Source organism: Leucoraja erinacea, chromosome 26 (assembly GCF_028641065.1).
Source record: "Leucoraja erinacea ecotype New England chromosome 26, Leri_hhj_1, whole genome shotgun sequence".
Taxonomy (NCBI): Eukaryota; Metazoa; Chordata; class Chondrichthyes; order Rajiformes; family Rajidae; genus Leucoraja; species Leucoraja erinaceus.
The window spans coordinates 32,099,805-32,120,350 of NC_073402.1; the positions used below are offsets into that span (position 1 = coordinate 32,099,805).

The 20,546-nt window shown below is 46.5% G+C and overlaps 3 protein-coding genes across 3 annotated transcripts; 1 reads left to right on the top strand and 2 right to left on the bottom strand.

Moving 5' to 3' along the window:
- Nucleotides 1-1,305: 1,305 nt before the first annotated feature.
- fabp10a (fatty acid binding protein 10a, liver basic) lies at nucleotides 1,306-8,005 on the top strand. Its single transcript, XM_055656655.1, has 4 exons — nucleotides 1,306-1,486; nucleotides 4,080-4,252; nucleotides 5,239-5,328; nucleotides 7,907-8,005. Exons 1-4 carry the CDS (start codon nucleotides 1,420-1,422, stop codon nucleotides 7,955-7,957), a joined length of 381 nt encoding a protein of 126 aa, XP_055512630.1. The 5' UTR covers nucleotides 1,306-1,419; the 3' UTR covers nucleotides 7,958-8,005.
- Nucleotides 8,006-8,876: 871 nt separating this feature from the next.
- LOC129709947 (gap junction beta-2 protein-like) lies at nucleotides 8,877-11,339 on the bottom strand. The gene has a single exon (XM_055656654.1). It carries the CDS (start codon nucleotides 10,214-10,216, stop codon nucleotides 9,527-9,529), a length of 690 nt encoding a protein of 229 aa, XP_055512629.1. The 5' UTR covers nucleotides 10,217-11,339; the 3' UTR covers nucleotides 8,877-9,526.
- An 823-nt stretch (nucleotides 11,340-12,162) lies between these two features.
- On the bottom strand, nucleotides 12,163-20,546 carry LOC129709949 (gap junction beta-2 protein-like). The gene is made up of 3 exons (XM_055656657.1): nucleotides 20,388-20,546; nucleotides 16,046-16,183; nucleotides 12,163-15,156 (listed from the first exon to the last, which is right to left on the bottom strand). The coding sequence occupies exon 3, from the start codon at nucleotides 15,143-15,145 to the stop codon at nucleotides 14,372-14,374; it is 774 nt and encodes a 257-aa protein (XP_055512632.1). The 5' UTR covers nucleotides 15,146-15,156; nucleotides 16,046-16,183; nucleotides 20,388-20,546; the 3' UTR covers nucleotides 12,163-14,371.

Below are 20,546 nucleotides of genomic sequence, written 5' to 3' on the forward strand. Positions count from 1 at the left end.
CCCTTAGCCACAAGGGCCACATCTAACTCCCTCTTAAATATAGCCAATGAACTGTGGCCTCAACTACCTTCTGTGGCAGAGAATTCCAGAGATTCACCACTCTCTGTGTGAAAAAAGTTCTTCTCATCTTAATTAATTTAATTTAAGTGTTTGACCAATAATTTCATTAACTGTGGTTGAAGGAACGGTGAACAGTTTACCTGTCTTGGAAAATCAACACTGAATGTTGGAGGTTAAGGGCACACCTGACAGAAAAATATAAAATTATGAGTGGCAGAGATGGTCAGTCAGAACCTTTTCCCAAGGTGGAAATATTCAATACTAGAGGGCACAGCTTGTAGATGGAAGGGGAGAAGTTTGGCGATGAGCGGGGCAGTGAGTGGTAAGTTCCTGCAACATGCTGCCTGCCAGGAGTGATGGTGGCAGGTTTCAGTCGCATTGAAAAGGCTTTTGGATAGACACATGGAGTTGCATCGAATGGAGGAATATGGATCACATAGAATAGAATAGAATAGTTTCTTTATTGTCATTGTAACATGGGCCATGTACAACGAAATTTAAAATGTCAGCCAGTCAGTGCAGCATTCAAACATTTCTAAAGCTAACGAAACATCCACGGTAAAATAATAAAGATAAGCAATAAATAAAAAACACAGACAAAGCACGCATACACACCCAACCCTCCATCCTTCTGTCGATTCCACCGTTTACCACAGTCCCTTAGTCGATCGCCCCTGCGTTCCTTTCGGCCCACATTTAGTGCTTTTATAGCAGTGGGGTAAAAACTGTTTTGTAGTCTATTTGTCCTTGTCCAGTGAGGCAACAGTGAGGTTAGGGACATCCGGGGTGGAGAGAATATTCTGGGTTTTTTTGGTGCAGATGTTTCCTCAAAAGGAGAGGGCACCGACATGAGGGGCAGAGTTAATGGTTAGATCTGAGCCACTGTGCAGCTGGTTTGGCATACACAGTACTTAGTATGGCTCTCAGTGGGTAAAAGGACGCAAGGTCTGGTGACTGTTTTTCCTGAGTCACCAGGTCCATTTGCTGATCAGTGTGTTCACACGTCAGGTCCTCCTCAATGTGGATTCCCAGGAAGCGGAAATCCGCCACCCTCACATGCAGGCAGAGAATAGTTTACCTTGTCATCATGTTTGGCAGCAACATTGTGGGCCAGAAGTTCTGTACTGTTCCATGTCCTATGATCCAGTGAGATTGAATGTGAGGTTATTTACATCCAGAACCACTTGATGTTTGTGCAGAGGACCGACATTGATGACTCTTCAGTTAATGATTAGATGTGAACCTTCAAACCAATTCGGCAGTCAGGTTATTAACCAACCCGACTGTCCCTGTGCTCAGTGTTAAGTATATGTGCTGCTCCTCTGTGTGCAACGATCCCCAGACCAGACTGCAGCAAGGATGGCATTCACCGGGACATGGCAGGTCTACGCTCAGGAGAACATTGAGGACTTCATGCGGGCTCTCTGTAAGTGACAGCGACTCCCTTGGGAATCCAGGATATGCAGCAGGAGTTTCAGTTGTTGGTTAGTTCACTGTTTGGGATTGTGGCATAGCGCTTGTACCCTGCATGGCACAAACTCCAGAATGGTGTTCAAGAGTTCATCAAGACTTGTGGAGTTCTTGGTGAACTCAAGAACTCAGCTGTGTAGGGGGGGAACTGCAGATGCTGGTTTACACCAGAGATAGTCACAAAATGCTGGAGAATGGAGTGGCTGGGCTTGTACACTCTGGAGTTTAGAAGGATGAGAGGGAATCGCATTTAAACATCCAAGATTGTTAAGGGCTTGGACACGTTAGAGGCCGGAAACATGTTCCCGATGTTGGGGGAGTCCAGAACCAGGGGTCACAGTTTAAGAATAAGGGATAAGCCATTTAGAACGGAGACGAGGAAACACTTTTTCTCACAGAGAGTGGTGAGTCTGTGGAATTCTCTGCCTCAGAGGGCGGTGGAGGCAGGTTTTCTGGATGCCTTCAAGCGAGAGCTAGATAGGGCTCTTAGAAATAGCGGAGTCAGGGGATATGGGGAGAAGGCAGGAACGGGTTACTGATTGGGTATGATCAGCCATGATCACATTGAATGGCGGTGCTGGCTCGAAGGGCCAAATGGCCTACTCCTGCACCTATTGTCTATTGAAACTCAGCGGGACAGGCTGGAGGGAAGGAATAGGTGACATTTCGGGTCGAGACCTTTCTTCAAACCTGAAGATCCCAACTGTCTAGTTGAGCTAACCAGGTGAAGATCAAGCTGTCCGTGACCAACAACTTCAAGAACAGCTTCTTCTCAGCAACCAACGTCTCGTCACCACTAACCTCAGCAACTTTGGTCAAACTACCCAAGTCCTTGGCGCAAGAAAAGCCACAGTGTCTTTAGCTGCATTACGAACTTCAGTTTTGTGCAGTTATCATTACATAGCATCACTGTTATTAATTTATTTGCATTATTAATTATTATATATTTATCTGTGTGTTATTGAGTTTACGGACCTGTAACGCTGCAGAAAGTAAGAATTTCATTGTTCCGTTGTCAGTACATATAACATTGAAATACTCTTGAATCTTGAACCAAGATTTAGACTCAGTGAGTGATATATTTCCCAGTCAGCATGGCGTGTTGCGTTCACCTGCAGTCCTGGTACCTAGCAGAAGTCATGGGTTTGAGAATGGATAGGTGGCGATTCGGGTCGGGACCCAACTTGCCAGCATTTATCCTGTCCCCACCTCTCTTTTTCAACTTTCTCCCCCCCCCCCCCCCCCCCCCCCCCCACTGTGTTAGTCTGAGGAAGGGTCCTGACCTGAAATGTTGCGAGTCCATTCCCTCCACAGATGCTGCCCGACCTGCCGTTCCTCCAGCATTTTGTGGTTTGCTCAATAATTTTTCAGTATATTTTTTGAGTTCAGATAATTTGACAGTTCCAATATCCAGATAGATAATTGCCAGGAATCATTTGCAGCTATCGCCATCCATTAATATAGGGATGAGGCTTGTCCTTCCCTCTTTTAGAGTTAGCAAGGAGAAAACATTTAGAAAGGAGATGAAGAGGAATTTATTTAATCAGAGGGTGGTGAATCTGTGGAATTCACTGCCACTGATGGCTGTAGAGGTATTGGGTTATTGTTATTGGGTATTTTTAAAGTGGAGAATTAAAGATTTCTGATTAGTAATGCCCCTGTCCCACTTAGGCAACCTGAACGGAAACCTCTGGAGACTTTGTGCCCCACCCAAGGTTTCCGTGCGGCTCCCGGAGATTTTTGTCAGTCTCCCTACCTGCTTCCACTACTTGCAACCTCCGGCAACTACCTGCAACCTCCGGGAACCGCACGGAAACCTTGGGTGGGGCGCAAAGTCTCCAGAGGTTTCCGTTCAGGTTTCCTAAGTGGGACAGGGGCATAAGGGTATCAAAGATTATGGGGTGAAGGCAGGAGAATGATGTTGAGAGGGAAAGACAGATAAGCCATGATTGAATGGCGGAGGAAACATGATGGGCCGAATGGCCTAATTCTGCTCCTATGACATAAACTGATGACAAGACGGGCTGGTCATACATTCCCAGCTCAGGACGGGTGCAGTGGTGTAGAGATGTTGGTGGACAGTGGATACGTCTATATCTAAACGATCACTATCACTGCCTCATGCCTTATCTTAACACAAAAATCTATTGCTTTATGAATGCCTAACAAAACAATGGTCTGTGTGTAGGAATGAACTGCAGATGCCTGCTTACATCGAAGACAGACACAAAATGCTAGAGTAACTCAGCGGGTCAGGCAGCATCGCTGGAGAAAATGAATAGGTGATGCTTTGGGTCAAGACCCTGATTTAGACTGAGTGGCAGGGGTGAAGGAAACTAGACATATGAACAAATCAGAGCTGGCTAAGGAAATGGTCCATTGACCAGGGCCAGGATCTCGCATCACCTGAACCATGAATTTTACCTGACCTGGACCGATTTAAAGTCTCCCCTCAGCAAACTTCAAACCCTGTGCTTAACATTCAAGGTACAATTGTAAAGATGACATTGCACTCCAGTTACAAATGTGTGACTTGTATAACTTCACAGCGCTTCCAGAAGATATAATCAAGATTGGGAAAGACATCATGCCAGTTATTGAAATCAAACAAACCGGAGACAACTTTGTCATCACGACCAAAAATCCCCGTCAGTCGGTGACCAATGAATTCACCATCGGGAAAGAAGCCGATATCACCAGCATGGATGGCAAAAAGATGAAGGTAATTTAACCTGATGCCTAGTTGTCCTATCATTGTATAAACATGCATTGCCTCAATGATGTATTGTCTTTCCGCTGACTGGTCAGCACGCAACGAAAGCTTTTCACTGTACCTCGGTACACGTGACAATAAACTCAACTCAAAATGACTGTTGACACAGACCAAGTCACGGTACATCAAGCATGTTTGTAAATGTTGGGCGGGTCACTGCTTTCTTCAACAACTCATCCCTCTGCAAACCCGACTCTTGCCTGCCAGTCATGGGGCTCTTTCATAGAAACATAAAAAAAATAGGTGCAGGAGTAGGCCATTCGGCCCTTCGAGCCTGCACCGCCATTCAATATGATCATGGCTGATCATCCAACTCAGTATCCTGTACCTGCCTTCTCTCCATACCCCCTGATCCCTTTAGCCACAAGGGCCACATCTAACTCCCTCTTAAATATAGCCAATGAAAACTGTGGCCTCAACTACCTTCTGTGGCAGAGAGTTCCACATATTCACCACTCTCTGTGTGAAAAATGTTTTCATCATCTCGGTCCTAAAAGATTTCCCCCTTATCCTTAAACTGTGAACCCTTGTTCTGGATTTCATATCTATCTATCTATCTATATCTATATCTATCTATCTATCTATCTATCTATCTACCTACCTATCTCTCTATCTATCTATCTATCTATCTATCTATCTATCTATCTATCTATCTATCTATCTATCTATCTATCTATCTATCTATCTATCTATCTATCTATCTATCTATCTATCTATCTATCTATCTATCCCCCCCCCCCCCCCCCCCCCCCCCCCCCCCCCCCCCCCCCCCCCCCCCAGACAATCACCCCCCCAGAAGGAAATTTATGGAAGCAATTAATCGTTCCCCCGTGTTGGGGGGGTGGGAGGGGGGGGGGGGGGCATGAGGGGGGTGGATCCAGAATGGAGGGCAGGATATGTTGCACACATGTACAATGATCTTCTCTTCTGCACAGTGCATGGTTCAGATGGAGGACGGGAAGCTAATCTGCAAGTTAAAGAACTTCCTGCATGTACAGGAGGTGCAGGGAACCGAAATGATTGAAGTAAGTTCATGGAATTGTAGACCAGGGACATGATGGCCCAGATGGAGATCACTGAGTCACAGTCCATGCCAGATGATAAACTTCCTCTTCAAACTCTGAACATTGTACAGCTTTCAGCAAACATCGATCAATGCCTAAACCTCAGGAGAGATATAGTCATAGAATGATGCAGCACAGAAACAGGCCCTTCAGCCCACCAAGTCCGTGCTGGCCATACACACCATTCCATGTTCATCCTGTTGTATCCTCCCCATGTTCCCACCATCTCCCTCCCACCCACTGGGACCAGGGCTGCCACCGCCAATAGTCCCGCACAGTTTGGGACACAGCAGGGGAGCCGGATCATCCGGATGGGACGGGGAGGATTAAAATTGAAATATAAGACATGGGGATGGAGAGGGTGAGTGTGCGGAGGTGGGGAATGGAGTAGGTGGGGTGGGAGACATTTAGACACAACAGGATGGTGGGTGGGAATGAGGGAAGGGGGGGTGGCAATAAAGCAACCCACACAACGGACACCCCAGCCACCACTCCCCCCATCAATGTGCATTGGAATGCAAGGACCCTTTGTTCACCAGCACTAAGACGTCGAGGTACCAAAGGCTCCCCAGCTCTTCTTCTTATCAAGTCTACATCACAAGATGAGAAATTGTTCAGCCGGAGCTGAACACACTTCTCGACATCTGCCTACAATGGAGGTGGAAAGGATTGGTGGAACCAGGGCCACGATCAGCGTGAACGCTCTTTCCTTGACCCCCTCTCCCACATGGTTGGGGTCATTGTTCCTCAGGGCATTAACACATGAGGCCACACAGCAGGGTGGATTTTCCTCATTACATCACCTGATATTGTGATCTCGGCATCTCCCATCCTCCCCCCACTACCCCCTCCCCCACTCACACCCCCACCCTCACCCCACTCCCACTCACTCCCCCCCCCCCCCCACCACTCACTCCCCCCCTCCCCCACTCACCCCCCCTCCCCCACTCACTCCCACCCCCTCCCCCACTCACTCCCACCCCCCCCCCCACTCACCTCACCCCACCCCCCCCCACTCACTCCCACCCCTCCCCCACTCACTCCCACCCCACCCCCACTCACTCCCACCCCACCCCCCTCACTCACCCCCTCCCCCACTCACCACTCACCCCCCCCCCACCCACTCCCACCCCCCCCCACCCCCCACTCACTCCACTCCCCCACCCACCCACTCACTCACTCACTCCCCCTCCCCCACTCACTCACCCCTCACCCACTCACTCCCACCCCCCCCCACTCACCCCTCCCCCACTGACTCCCACCCCCACCCCCCCCACTCACTCACTCTCCCCACTCACCCCCCCCACCCCCACTCCCCCCACCCTCCCCCACTCACTCACTCACTCCCCCCCCCACCCTCACCCCCACTCACTCACCCCCCCTCCTCACCCCCTCCCCCACTCGCTCACCCCCTCCCCCACTCACTCCCCCCCTCCCCCCACTCACCCCTCCCACTCACTCACCCCCTCCCCCACTCACCACTCACCCACTCACTCACCCTCCCCCACACTCACTCCCACCCTCCCCCACTCACTCACTCTGTTCTGCTTTGACCCAGATCGATGACGTTACCACTCCCCCACTCACTCACCCCCTCCCAACTCCTGCATTTATTTTACAGAAACACTACAGCAGGAACCCCCCCCTCCCCCACTGACCACCCCCCCCCCCCAATGTACTCACCCCACTGGTTCTGTATTGACCACTCAAAGGTCCCCCATCCCACTCCCACCCCTCCCCCACTGTATATATGCATAATATATATATATAATACTGTTTATATTTTGGTTCCCAAAAATTAATCCCCCACTCCCCAGGTTCCCCCCCACCACAAGACATTGGTGACCCCCCCATTTGGAGTGTTATCCCACCAATCCCCCACAGGAGTCCCCCACTCATTCGGCACTTCGAGCCAGCACACCCATTTTAAATGTGATCGTGGCTGATCATCCCCAATCAGTACCCCCCACCCCCCTCCCCCTGCCTTCTCCCCATATCACTCCCCCCTGACTCTTTTTTAAGAGCCCTATCTAGCCACTCACCCCTTGAAAGTATCTCACTCACCCAGAAACCGGCCCCCCCGCCCTCTCACTCCCCCACTGACTCCCACCCCTCCCCCACTCTCCGTGAGAAAAAAGTGTTGCTCTCACTCCCCCCCTCACCCCCACTCACTCCCCCACTCACTCCCCCCCCCCTCCCCCACTCACTCCCCCAAGTCAGGAACTCAGATGCAGGTTTACACCTCACTCACCCAAAATGCCCCAAATTCACAGGCCAGGCACCCCCTCCCCCACTCACCCCCTCGAGACCCTTCTACAGTTTGAAGACAAGTCTCACTCAAACCCCTCCCCCATTCCTCCTCTCCAGTTCTGCAGACTTACTCCCCCCCCCCACTTTGTCACCCCCTCCCCCATTGTGTTCCCCCACTCACTCACAGCCCTCCCCCAGGGCAGATGCCGTTAGGCTGTTCTGCTTTGACCAGATCGATGACGTTACCACTCGTTTTGACTCATTTCAACTCCTGCATTTTATTTTACAGAAACTTACAGCAGGAACCACCACCATGACCAGGAAAAGTCATCGAATGTAACAACAGCCACTGGTTCTGTATTGAAATAAAAGGATTTCAATCCTGCTATTTGTGTGTATATATGCATATATATATATATATATAATGTTTATATTTTGGTTCCCAAAATATCAGTGTTGGGAGGTTATGGTAGTTTCACAAGACATTGGTGAGGCCACATTTGGAGTGTTATAGACAATAGATGCAGGAGGAGGCCATTCGGCCCTTCGAGCCAGCACCGCCATTTAATGTGATCGTGGCTGATCATCCCCAATCAGTATCCCGTTCCCGCCTTCTCCCCATATCCCCTGACTCCGCTGACTTTTTTAAGAGCCCTATCCAGCGCTCTCTTGAAAGTATCCAGAGAACCGGCCTCCACCGCCCTCTGAGGCCAAGAATTCTACAGACTCGCCACTCTCCGTGAGAAAAAGTATTTCCTCGTATTGTGTAGGAAGGAACTGCAGATGCAGGTTTACACTGAAGATAGACACAAAATGCTGGAGTAACTCAGCAGGCCAGGCAGTATCTGGAGAGAAGGAATGGGTGACATTTGGGGTCGAGACCCTTCTACAGTCTGAAGACAAGTCTCAACTCAAACCGTCACTCATTCCTGCTCTCCAGTTCCACAGAGTTACTCCCGCATTTTGTGTTTATCTCTGTAGTATTGTGTTCAGAATAAGTCAGCCTGCTGTAGGGCAGATGCCGTTAGGCTGGAAAGGGTGGAGAGAAGATTTACAAGGATGTTGCCAGGACTCAAGGGCCTGAGCTATAGGGAGAAGTTGGGCAGCACTAGGACCTTATTCCTTGGAGCACACGAGGCTAAGGGGTGATCTTACAGAATATTTTACCTAAAGTAAGGGAATAAAGAACTAGCGTTCATAGGTTTAAAGTGAGGGGGCAAGATTGGTTAGGACCTTGAGGGGCAAATTGTTCACCCACAGATGATGGGTATATGGAAGGAGTCTAGGACATTGACAAAACTCAAAGTGCTGGAGGAACTCAGCAGGTCAGGCAGCATCTGTGGGAATGGAGAAGAGTCCTGACCTGGAACATCGTCTGTTAAGATTGCTCAGGATAGAGTCACAGATTCATAGGTGATACAGTGTTGAAACAGGCCCTTTGGCTCAACTTGCCCACATGGGCTAACATGTCCCAGCTACACTAGTCCCACCTGCCTGCATTTGGTCCATATCCCTCCAAATCTGTCCTATCCATGTATCACCACATCCCATGGATTCCAGCATCTGCAGTCTCTTGTGCCTGGAGTCTAGGATATTGATGTAGAGGTATGGTTCTCGGGGTCTGGCAGTTTCAGGCTGGGCTTGACTCACTCTGGGATAGCCATCCCAACTGGGAAGAGGGCTACACATGGTGGACACCATTCAGTTACCCAGACAGAGGCCATTGTGCTGAAACACTTTGCCACCAATCTAGACTTCTCAGTGAAGCCAATCATGAATAAAATAAATAGGCTATTTCATGCAACGTTTTTTACTGAAGATAATGGAAATATTTCCCACAAAAGTTGAACATTTCTCTCTCAGTGATTCACCGCGAGTTGATTTCTGAGGAAGGAGGGTCTGGTATTTACTACCTCTTGGACCTTGTCTCGTTTTCTACTGCGGGGAAACAAGACGTTCTACACTGAATAATGCAATATTTTACAACCAAGAAGCAGAGCTCAGACACATTCAACAAGATGCACAGAGCTGAGATCACCAACATAAACACAGTACAGATAGTCTTCTCAGTGGGCCTGGAAATGAAGCAATCTACAGTGTTGGGACAGGGGTATTCACTGCACTTCACAAGTCGCAACATCTGGTAGCCCTCGTAGATCCAGTAGAACAAGTACATAAAGCTGGCTTCAAATAGCATCTTGAAGACAAGACTGACCAGGTAAGTCCGTAGGAGAGGGGCATCGATTTTTATTTTCAGTTTAGCTGCATTCAGGTGAAAGATCTTGATGTTCTTCCTGCTCTTTTTCCTTTGGGAGACGTGCATGCCGATGAGAAAGGAGGGGACAGACACAAAGAGCAGCTGGAAGACCCACAGCCGGATGTGGGAGATGGGGAAGAAGCGGTCATAGCAGACGTTCCTGCAGCCGGGCTGTTGGGTGTTGCAGACAAAGTCGCTCTGCTCATCTCCCCAAACCGTCTCGGCCGCCACCACCAAGACCAACACACGGAAAACGAAAATCACCGAGAGCCACACCTTGCCCAGCGACGTGGAGTATTTGTTCATCTCGCCGAGCAACTCTTGAAGGGTGTCCCAATCCATCTTGGATTACCCTAGGAATAAACAGCACGAGTTATGTTGTGTGGGAAGGAACTGCAGATGCTGGTTGGAACCGAAGATAGATACAAAAAGCTGGAGTAACTCAGCGGGACAGGCAGCATCTCTGGAGAGAAGGAATGGGTGATGTTTCGGGTCTGAACAAGTGTCTCGACCCAAAACGTCACCCGTCAGTTATGTTGTTACAGCTGAGAATCAATATTAACTAAATAATAATAAATAATAATTATTAGTAAGAAACCAAGGTTAATGAATGAATGAATGAATACTTTATTGTCACACGTCTTGAAGAATGGTCTCGACCCGAAACGGCACATATTACTTCACTCAGGAGATGCTGCCTGTCCCGCTGAGTTACTCTGCGTTTTGTGTCTATCCAAGGACTCTCCAGTTTCATCACTTTTGGTGGTAGCTCAAAAAACAGCGGCATAAATCTAGTGCTTAAAAGTTCATCAAAGCCTGTGAATATATATATCTACTCAATTTTGGAAACTATTAATGATGCAAACTGAATCAAAGAAACTGCAGATGCTGGAAGGCTGAAATAAACATAGCAAATAGCGGAGTGGTCTGCAGATCAGGTAGCAACTATGGGAAGTGAAACAGAGTTGACATTTCAGGTCAAAGTTCTTTCATCAGAAGGTATTGATATAGTGAACACCAGCTCCTCCCCTCAGAGTCATTGAGTCAGCACCGACATTCAAAGGGATCATTCCTAATAGCCACACTTATACACTTGCTCTAAATCGGTGGTTGCCAACCTTTTTTTGGCCATGCCCCACCTAATCACATCTAAAATCCTGATGCCCCCCCCATGTGGTGATATATAATTCTCCCATTACCTCGCCCGCTTCGTGCGACGTGCATGAAGAGCGATGGCGCGGTGATTATGTAATAACTACACAATAAAGACCTTTTTTACCCCAAAAAAATTATTTACTCAAAATAACATCTGAAACATAAACTACATACGTTTACCTGACGGAAAATCCAAAAAAAAAAAAATCGAAAATTTGGACCCAGACCTCCTCAGTCGCGCTCAATTGCCCCCCTTAAAAATCAAATTGCCCCCCTGTGGGGCGTACGCCCCACGTTGGGAACCACTGGTTTAGAGGCACAAGGAACTGCAGATGCAACTCACAAAGTGCTGGGTGAACTGGGCGGGTCAGGCAGCATCTGTGGAGAGAATGGTACGACAGCGTTTCAGGTTGTGGCCATTCTTCACTCACTTCCTTCCAGAGATGCTGTCTAACCTTGTTAGTTCCTCCAGCATGGTCTTTGACTTTTCCCCGTATTCCTTTAATTACCATATGGTCCAAATCTCTGCCAATCTCCCCCTTGAATCACCCTGGAGTCAGAGAGTTGTGAAGATTCATAGTCCTCTGATTTATGCAGGAAGATTGCTCCCGATGTTGGGGAAGTCCAGGACAAGGGGTCACAGCTTAAGGATAAGGGGGAAATCTTTTAAAACCGAGATGAGAAGAACTTTTTTCACACAGAGAGTGGTGAATCTCTGGAACTCTCTGCCACAGAAGGTAGTTGAGGCCACAGTTCATTGGCTATATTTAAGAGGGAGTTAGATGTGGCCCTTGTGGCTAAGGGGATCAGAGGGTATGGAGAGAAGGCAGGTACGGGATACTGAGTTGGATGATCAGCCATGATCATATTGAATGGCAGTGCAGGCTCGAAGGGCCGAATGGCCTACTACTGCACCTAATTTCTATGCAGTTTCTGCCCATCTCTGTACCTCGTGACCCAGGTAATGAGAAGTATTCCATTTGTGGCCAAATAGTAAAATAGTAAAAACTATTCAGAACATTCCATTGAAGGAACAAGAAAGTGCAGCTGCTGGAATATTGAGTAAAACACAAAGTGCTGGAAGAACTCGGCAGATCAGGCAGCGGCTTCAATGAAGATCTTGCTCTCAATATTCCAGCTCCAAATTTTGTTTGTGTTCCTATAATTGTCAAATTCACACACGATCAGACACAGAGTTTAGTTCAAATGTAAACAGTTTATTGCTGCGTGCAAACATGATTGGTGTATGGCAAAGTTGTAAATCAAGAGGCTCCATGCACTCCCACTCCCCCAACAGGCAAGCCAAATGCCAGGCAATCTCTCACCTAGAGGACCAGCTCCCTGGGCCAGCCAATACCCTCAGGACAGGACCAAGCACAGGGGCTGAGGACAGGAGACCACACACACTCCACAGGAACATTGACCATGGAATCTGTCTCCCTGTGATCATGCCCACCACAAAAGGTTGTCCTTGTTTGGTTACTCTCCCGTCAGTATCATTACTATTTATAGGGCGTAAGGCAATGCCCAGGAGCAGCCTGGCACAGTTGGAGACATCACATCCCAGTGCCACCTCCAACATGTCTGCAGTAATCTCACCATCATACGCCCAACCAAACAGAGGAGCTGTGCTTGTTGGATTGCATGCCAATGCACACCTGGATTACCAGATGTTGGTGTGTCACCTGCCAGCTGTGCAGATGGCTGGGCTCAGCCTGCAAGAACATTGACAATAGCATCACAGGGTGTATAATGAACTGGAGTTTGCCGTGTACTAAAGCTACTGGGTTCTGAATGAGGTTGATAGATGTATCATAACAAGCTTCACTCGTTTAGTTTAGTGTGATATACAGTGTAGAAACAAGCCATTCGGTCCACTAAGTCCGTGCTCGCACACTAACACTCCTACACACACTAGGGACAATTTACAATTTTACCAAGCCAATTACTTCTTTACTCAGAGAGTGGTAGCGGTGTGGAATGAACTTCCAGTGGAAGTGGTAGAGGCAGGTTCATTGGTACCATTTAAAAATAAATTGGATAGGCATATGGATGGGAAGGGAATGGAGGGTTATGGTATGAGTGCAGGCAGGTGGGACTAAGGGGAAAAAAATAATTGTTCGGCACGGACTTGTAGGGCCGAGATGGCCTGTTTCCGTGCTGTAATTGTTATATGGTTATATGGTTAATTAGCCTACAAACCTGGACGTCTTTGGTGTGTGGGAGGAAACCGGAGCACCCGGAGAAAACCCACAAGGTCACAGGGAGAATGTACAAACTGGAACACTTCTACAAACATAAGCTGTATCCTAGTCTGAGGGGGTCATATGTTACAATCAAACTGCACAGTTCAACAATATTCAGTGGGGTGCATACCGCTAAAATCACTCATATAGAGAGAGTAAAACATGTTCTGGTGGACTGGAAATAAACACATCAATGTTATTAGGATAAGGACATTTGCTGTTCCCTATTTATTAAACATCCACGTGTCATTATGTTCTCTACAATATTTTATCTAATAATTTGTCAAATTCTCTTAGGTCCTAACATTAATCATCTATTCAATACCTAGAATTTAAAGTATCGTTCCAATCTGCATCAACTTCCCTATCAGATGTACCTATTAGTTACGCATAAATAATGTATCTTATAATCCTCTGTTGCTGAATATTTTTCATGGGTGGTGACATTCCTGAAGGCTTGCAGAAGGTCGCAATGCAATAATACCTTCCACTTAAGTGTCAATTATGTGGGTGCAACACATAACTAAATATAAAGAGAACACAAGTGACATTTCTCCTCTCCCATCACCATGTAACCACTGCAGCAGTCCATACAAGGATTGTGTTGGTTGTGAGCTGTGTTTATGTGTGTGCATTGTAAATTGTATGATCATATCTGTGGCACCCATTAGTGGGCAGCACGGTGGCGCAGCGGTAGAGTTGCTGCCTCACAGCGCCAGATACATGGGTTCGATCCTGACAACAGGTGCTGGCTGTACAGAGTTTATACATTCTCCCTGTGAGCCGTGTGGGTTTTCTCCGGGTGCTCCGGTTACCTCACGAACTCCCAAGACCTTCAGATTTGTAGTTTAATTGGATTTGGTAAAATTGTAAATTGTCCCTAGTGTGTGTAGGATAATGTTGGTACGGGATACAGAGTTGGATGATCAGCCATGATCATATTGAATGGCGGTGCAGGCTCGAAGGGCCGAATGGCCTACTCCTGCACCTAATTTCTATGTTTCTATCTATGTTGGTGTGCGGGGATCACTGGACGAATGACCTATTGATGCGTTGTACTTCTAACGTCTAAATTCATAAAATGTGGGGGGGGGGTTTAACAGACAGAGGAGTGTTCTGAGTGGCTGTCTTGGTCAATATCTGTGTCAGCCGTGGTCTTGTCGGCGGAGGTGATAGCCGTTAATCTTCTGTCTCTCGCGTTGTTTTCTGCTGCAGAAAACATACTTTGCTTCCAATGCACAAAGCAATATCTAATGATCAAAAAGCAGAGCTCAGCCACATTCAAAACGATACACAATGCCGAAATCACCAGCATGAAAATGGTAAAAATCGTTTTCTCGGTGGGCCTGGAAATGAAGCAGTCTACAGTGTTGGGACAGGGGTATTCACTGCACTTCACAAGTCGCAACATCTGGTAGCCCTCGTAGATCCAGTAGAACAAGTACATAAAGCTGGCTTCAAATAGCATCTTGAAGACAAGACTGACCAGGTAAGTCCGTAGGAGAGGGGCATCGATTTTTATTTTCAGTTTAGCTGCATTCAGGTGAAAGATTTTGATGTTCTTCCTGCTCTTTTTCCTTTGGGAGACGTGCATGCCGATGAGTAAGGAGGGGACGGACACAAAGAGCAGCTGGAAGACCCACAGCCGGATGTGGGAGATGGGGAAGAAGCGGTCATAGCAGACGTTCCTGCAGCCGGGCTGTTGGGTGTTGCAGACAAAGTCGCTCTGCTCATCTCCCCAAACCGTCTCGGCCGCCACCACCAAGACCAACACACGGAAAACGAAAATCACCGAGAGCCACACCTTGCCCAGCGACGTGGAGTATTTGTTGACCCCATTTAGCAGAGAATGGAGGATATGCCATCCCATTGTAGTTCACTCTAGGATTAAACAGCATCAGTTACTTCACTGCCGCATGAAATAAAGAAGTGTCTTTACAAATCAAAAACAAGTCCTTTGGCCCAACTCATCCACGTTGACCAAGATGCCCTTGTAACCTAGAACCACCTGCCCACATTTGGCCCATTTCCCCTGACCTATGCTTGTATCTGACCTAAAGCCTTGTACATATTTTGATTCCTCAACTACCTCTGTGGCAGCTCGTTCCATGCACACACTACCCTCTGTGTGAAGTGCCTGCTCCTAAAGTCTGTTTTAAATTATCTTTCCTCTCTCAATTTAAACTTTCTTGCCCATTTTCACGAAAATAAGACTGTCTTTGCTTCTGATTGCAAAAAAATATGAAATATGTTCTTTGCTGTAGAAAGTGATGGGTTTTTGGTGGAATCTAGGCAATCCTAACTAAGACTTTCATCATTCCCCTTGTGTGGAGGCCTTGAATTGTACATGCGTGTATCGGTGCAGGGTACTCATAACGTCATAAGTGATAGGAGCAGTATTAGGCCATTCGGCCCATCAAGTCTGTACCACCATTCAATCATGGCTGATCTATCTCTTCCTCCTAACCCCATTCTCCTGCCTCCCCCCACCCCATAACCCCTGACACCTGTACTAATCATGAATCTATCTATCTCTGCTTTAAAGAAATCCAATTACTTTTTTTGGCCTCTACACCCTTCTGTGGCAACGAATCCCACAGATTTACCAGACCCACCAGATTTGTGCAATCAGATACAGTGCAAGACACTGACACTTCTGTGGGATGCCACCATTACATTCAAGAGACAAGTAAAAAGACATTTGCAGTGTAGTGGTACAGCTGTCAGAGCCGCTGCCTCACAGCGCCAGAGTCCCGGCTACGTTGCTGACCTCAGGTGCTGTCTGTGTGGAGTTTGTATGTTCTCCCTGTGACCACGTGGGTTTCCTCAGAGCGCCCCAGATTCCTGCCACATTAGAAAGGCGAGCAGGTTTGTAGGTTGATCGACCTCCGTCAATTGCCCCTGTCGTCTATGGAGTGGATGAGAAAATAGGATAACATCAAACTAATGTGAACATGTAATCAATGGTCGGCAAGGACTCGGTGGGCCGAAGGGCCTGATCCCATGCTGTATCTCTAAACAAGATGTTTGATCTTGTAGCATTCAGCCTGATGCTTCCAACTTCAATGAATGACTCATGGTGATAAACCTTCTACATCAATGAAATGATTAAGAAGGAACTGCTGGAAAAATCGAAGGTAGACAAAAATGCTGGAGAAACTCAACGGGGTGAGGCAGCATCTATGGAACGAAGGAATAGGTGACTTTCCAGTCGAGACCTTTCTACAGAGAGTCTGCAGCCAATATACAAACTATTGTTATTGAAAACACCCTGAGAGTTCATAGTTTTACACTTTTGGAAGCCGTTAGAACCTCATAATGCAACAATTGCAGTTGATCATTTTTGTTTCCATTCATTCACAGACGTGGACATGTTTTGAGTTACTCCAGCACACTGTGCCTTTTCTTGTAAACCAGCATCTGCAGTTCCTTTTGTCTATATTTATATTTTATGGTTTCACTGTGAAATCTCCAGTCAGAGTTCTCCTCCTCTCCCTGACTGGAGATGTGTGATGCCCTCTCGTACAATCAGTCCCAAGAAGAGTTCCAACCTGAAACATCACCCATCCATTTGTTCCAGGGATGCTGCCTGACCCATTGAGTTACCTGATATTGAATTCAATGGGTTTTTTTTAACAGCAACATGATAATTTTACGGTCAATAATACTCGTTTTTTATCACAAAGGTTCTACCCATATAATGGAAAGATTAGAAAAAGAGTAATTAGCAAATATCTCATGCCTTAAACCAAAAACAAATTAAATAAACCAAAAAAAAGGCAGATGACCACTAACAATCAAATAAAACAAATATTTAAGCATCTTCCATTTTTTAATATGGTAACAAAATAAGAAATAGGAGTGTCAGGAGAGCATCTGATGTTTTGCTCTTTGTTCATTGAGATCACACACCTGAGCACCATTTTCCTGTATTATCCTAATTAATATCCCATTAATATTTAAAGGTGTCAAGTGCAGGAAAAAGCCAGTAATCCACTGCCTGGGGATTTAGATCAGACCCCGGTGCCTCACTGCCTTGTACTTGTAGAGACCGGGAACTGCAGATGTTAGTTGTGGAGAATAAAGTCCATTGAAGGTCAATTTAACTGAGTTTGATGAAGGATCCCGCCCTAAAACGTCACCTATCCATGTTCTCCACAGATGTTGCCTGACCCGCTGAGTTACTCCAGCACTGTGTGAAACGTCACCTATCCATGTTCTCCACAGATGCTGCCTGACCCGCTGAGTTACTCCAGCACTCTGTGAAACGTCACCTATCCATGTTCTCCACAGATGCTTCCTGACCCGCTGAGTTACCATAACACTCTAATTCTTCCTTCGCTGCCTTCCCCATTCACTGGAGACCCAGCACCACATCTCCCTCCCCACTCACCAACGTTCTGGTTCCTGCACTCCCTTTACACTCACTGTGACCCAGACATCCAATAGTCCAGAAACTCTACAAGTTCGTCACCACCAGTCCCAAGTCTATCTTCCCTAAACGCCACAGTTTTGGGCTAAACATCTTTCAACATTTTGTGCTGGAGTAACACAGCGGGTCAGGCAGCATCTCTTGAGGGATTGGATAGACGACTTTTCACGATGTTTCTTCTAAAGAGTGCCGGTCCAAAATGTTCATTCCTTCACAGATGCTGCCTGACCCACAATTCCTCGAGCACTCAGCATTTTACTCAACATTCCAGCATCTACAGTTCCTTGTGTCTCCACCTTTCAACAGTTTCTTTCACAATCTCCACGCCCTTGCTTTGATTGATGTCACAAAGGGCTCTGTTTCTCAGCCGTCATTGTTGCTCCAAGCTGTAAAACCATTCTACATTCATTCCTGCATCACGCATCCTCAAAAATGATTCATTGCTCTCCTTTGCTGACTCATGTTCTTCCAACGTCATGAAATGATGGAATTCTTTGAATCCCTCAGTTATTCCTTTCTCCTATATTCGCTTTTTTAAAAACAAGCAAACCTGCAGTCTCATTTTGTGAAGACATCTCAGTCTCATGAAACACAGTAGTGTGTTGGCTTCCTCCCAAGGAGACTATGTCACTATTTGTGCTCCAATTACTCCTTTTACTCCTTCTCCTCATTGAGATCATTTACCATAGACCATTAAATGTGCAACACGTCACCTCCAGATTCAGGGACAGTTTCTTCCCAGCTGTCACCAGGCAACTCAACCATCCCATCACCAACTAGACAGTGGTCCTGACCTACCATCAACCTCATTGGAGAACCTCGAACCCTATATTTAATCCGACCTTTTCTTGCACTAAACGTTATTCCATTTATCCTGTATCTGTACACAGTGGGGCGGTTTGATTGTAATTATGTATAGTCTTTTTGCAAACTGGATAGCACACACCAAAACATTGTCATTGTTCCTCAGTACAGGTGACAATAATTAACTCAGCTTCTCACTAAAATAACATTCTCCTTAATTCCTTATAGAAAATAAGTAGGCCATTCGAGCCAACACCACCATTCAATGTGATCATGGCTGACCATCCACAATCAGTACCCCATTCCTGCCTTCTCTCCATATCCCTAACCCTAAGAACTCTACCTAACTCTCTTTTGAATGCATCCAGTGAATCGGCCACCACTGCCTTCTGAGGCAGAGATTCACAACTCTCTGGATCTTTGTGAACATTAAGTAGGACCCACTTTCCCAATGACTATGCTTTCAGAGTCATCAATACCTCAATCAGTCTTTTATTTAAAGATAGACACAAAGCGCTGGAGTAACTCAGCGGGTCAGGCAGCATCTCTGGAGGAAAAGGATAGGTGATGTTTTGTGTCGAGACCCTTCTTCAGTCTGAAAGTAGAGGGGGGAGAGTGCAGAGGCGGAGGCAAAAAAATGGTAAAAGCAGGGTTCCGACCCGAAACATCACCTATCCTATTTCTCCAGAGATGCTGCCTGACCTACTGGGTAACTCCAGCACGTTGTGTCTATCTTTGGTATAAAGTTTAGCCTTTAGCCTTTTATCTACACTGATTGTTCAATGTTTTCCAATAATTATAACATCTCAGTTATGGCATCTTGTGATTTGTTTTAAAAAGATTAAAAATGACAGTGGAGAAATATCTCCTTTTGTAATCAGATGAGCATTTGAGTACACAAAGGCCAGTCCACCGCTTGAAACATAGAAACATAGAAAGTAGGTGCAGGAGTAGGCCATTCGGCCCTTCGAGCCTGCACCGCCATTCAATATGATCATGGCTGATCATCCAACTCAGTATCCCGTACCTGCCTTCTCTCCATAAACCCCTGATCCCCTTAGCCACAAGGGCCACATCTAACTCCCTCTTAAATATAGCCAATGAACTGGCCTCAACTACCCTCTGTGGCAGAGTTCCAGAGATTCACCACTCTCTGTGTGAAAAAAGTTCTTCTCATCTCGGTTTTAAAGGATTTCCCCCTTATCCTTAAGCTGTGACCCCTTGTCCTGGACTTCAAGAGTCAAGTGTCAAATTTGTCCTGAGACGGAACAATGAAATGCTTACTTGCCTTTTCCATCACTTAATAAAATCATGGCTGAGATAAGATCATAAACTCAACTCTACATTCCCAACTGTTTGAATAAATTTTCACTCCTTTACTTGTCAAGAATGTGTTTGCCGCTGTCTTAAAAAATATTCAAAGCCTCTATTTGCAACATTCTTTAAGAGAAAGAGATCCAAGACTCACAACATTCTCTTTGTCTGTAGTGAAAGGGCAATCCTTGTTCTTGATTCTTTCACAAGAAGCCATGTCTGCTCCACAATCATCCTGTCGTGATCGTCAGGATTTTAAACGTTTCAATTCCACTCTCACTCTTCAAATCCACAGTGGATACAAACACATACTGTCAAGTCTTTCCTCATTAGACAACCCACCCATCCCATACAGTCATCCCCTGACTGTCTGAAGACGGGTCTCGACCCGAAACATCACCTATTCTTTTTCTTCAGAGATGCTGTCTGACCCGCTGAGTTACTCCAGCTTTTCGTGTCTGTCTAATGTACCTTACCTGACTGTAGGTAATTCTTCTCCACCAATCAATTAACACCTTATATATTTTTAACTGTAAACATCGGAAATATGATCTTGGCTTACCTTGGATAAAACGAGGAATTATTTTTCGTATCTCATACAGCATTAGGAGAAGTCTGACGGGAATCTCCTCGGTTGATATCCAGCCTAGACGGCTTTGCTCATTGTTTGATAACCAGGAATAGAATCAGATGGAAATAAACACCTGAAGCTTAAGTTAAA

Excerpts from the sequence above, each read along its gene's own strand:
- fabp10a (XM_055656655.1), top strand. The coding sequence starts at position 1,420 with ATGGCATTCACCGGGACATGGCAGGTCTACGCTCAGGAGAACATTGAG. Across the intron at positions 1,487-4,079 it reads GGACTTCATGCGGGCTCTCT|CGCTTCCAGAAGATATAATC; the intron begins GTAAGTGACAGC and ends ATAACTTCACAG. Across the intron at positions 4,253-5,238 it reads TGGATGGCAAAAAGATGAAG|TGCATGGTTCAGATGGAGGA; the intron begins GTAATTTAACCT and ends TCTTCTGCACAG.
- LOC129709949 (XM_055656657.1), bottom strand. The coding sequence starts at position 15,145 with ATGGGATGGCATATCCTCCATTCTCTGCTAAATGGGGTCAACAAATAC.
- LOC129709947 (XM_055656654.1), bottom strand. The coding sequence starts at position 10,216 with ATGGATTGGGACACCCTTCAAGAGTTGCTCGGCGAGATGAACAAATAC.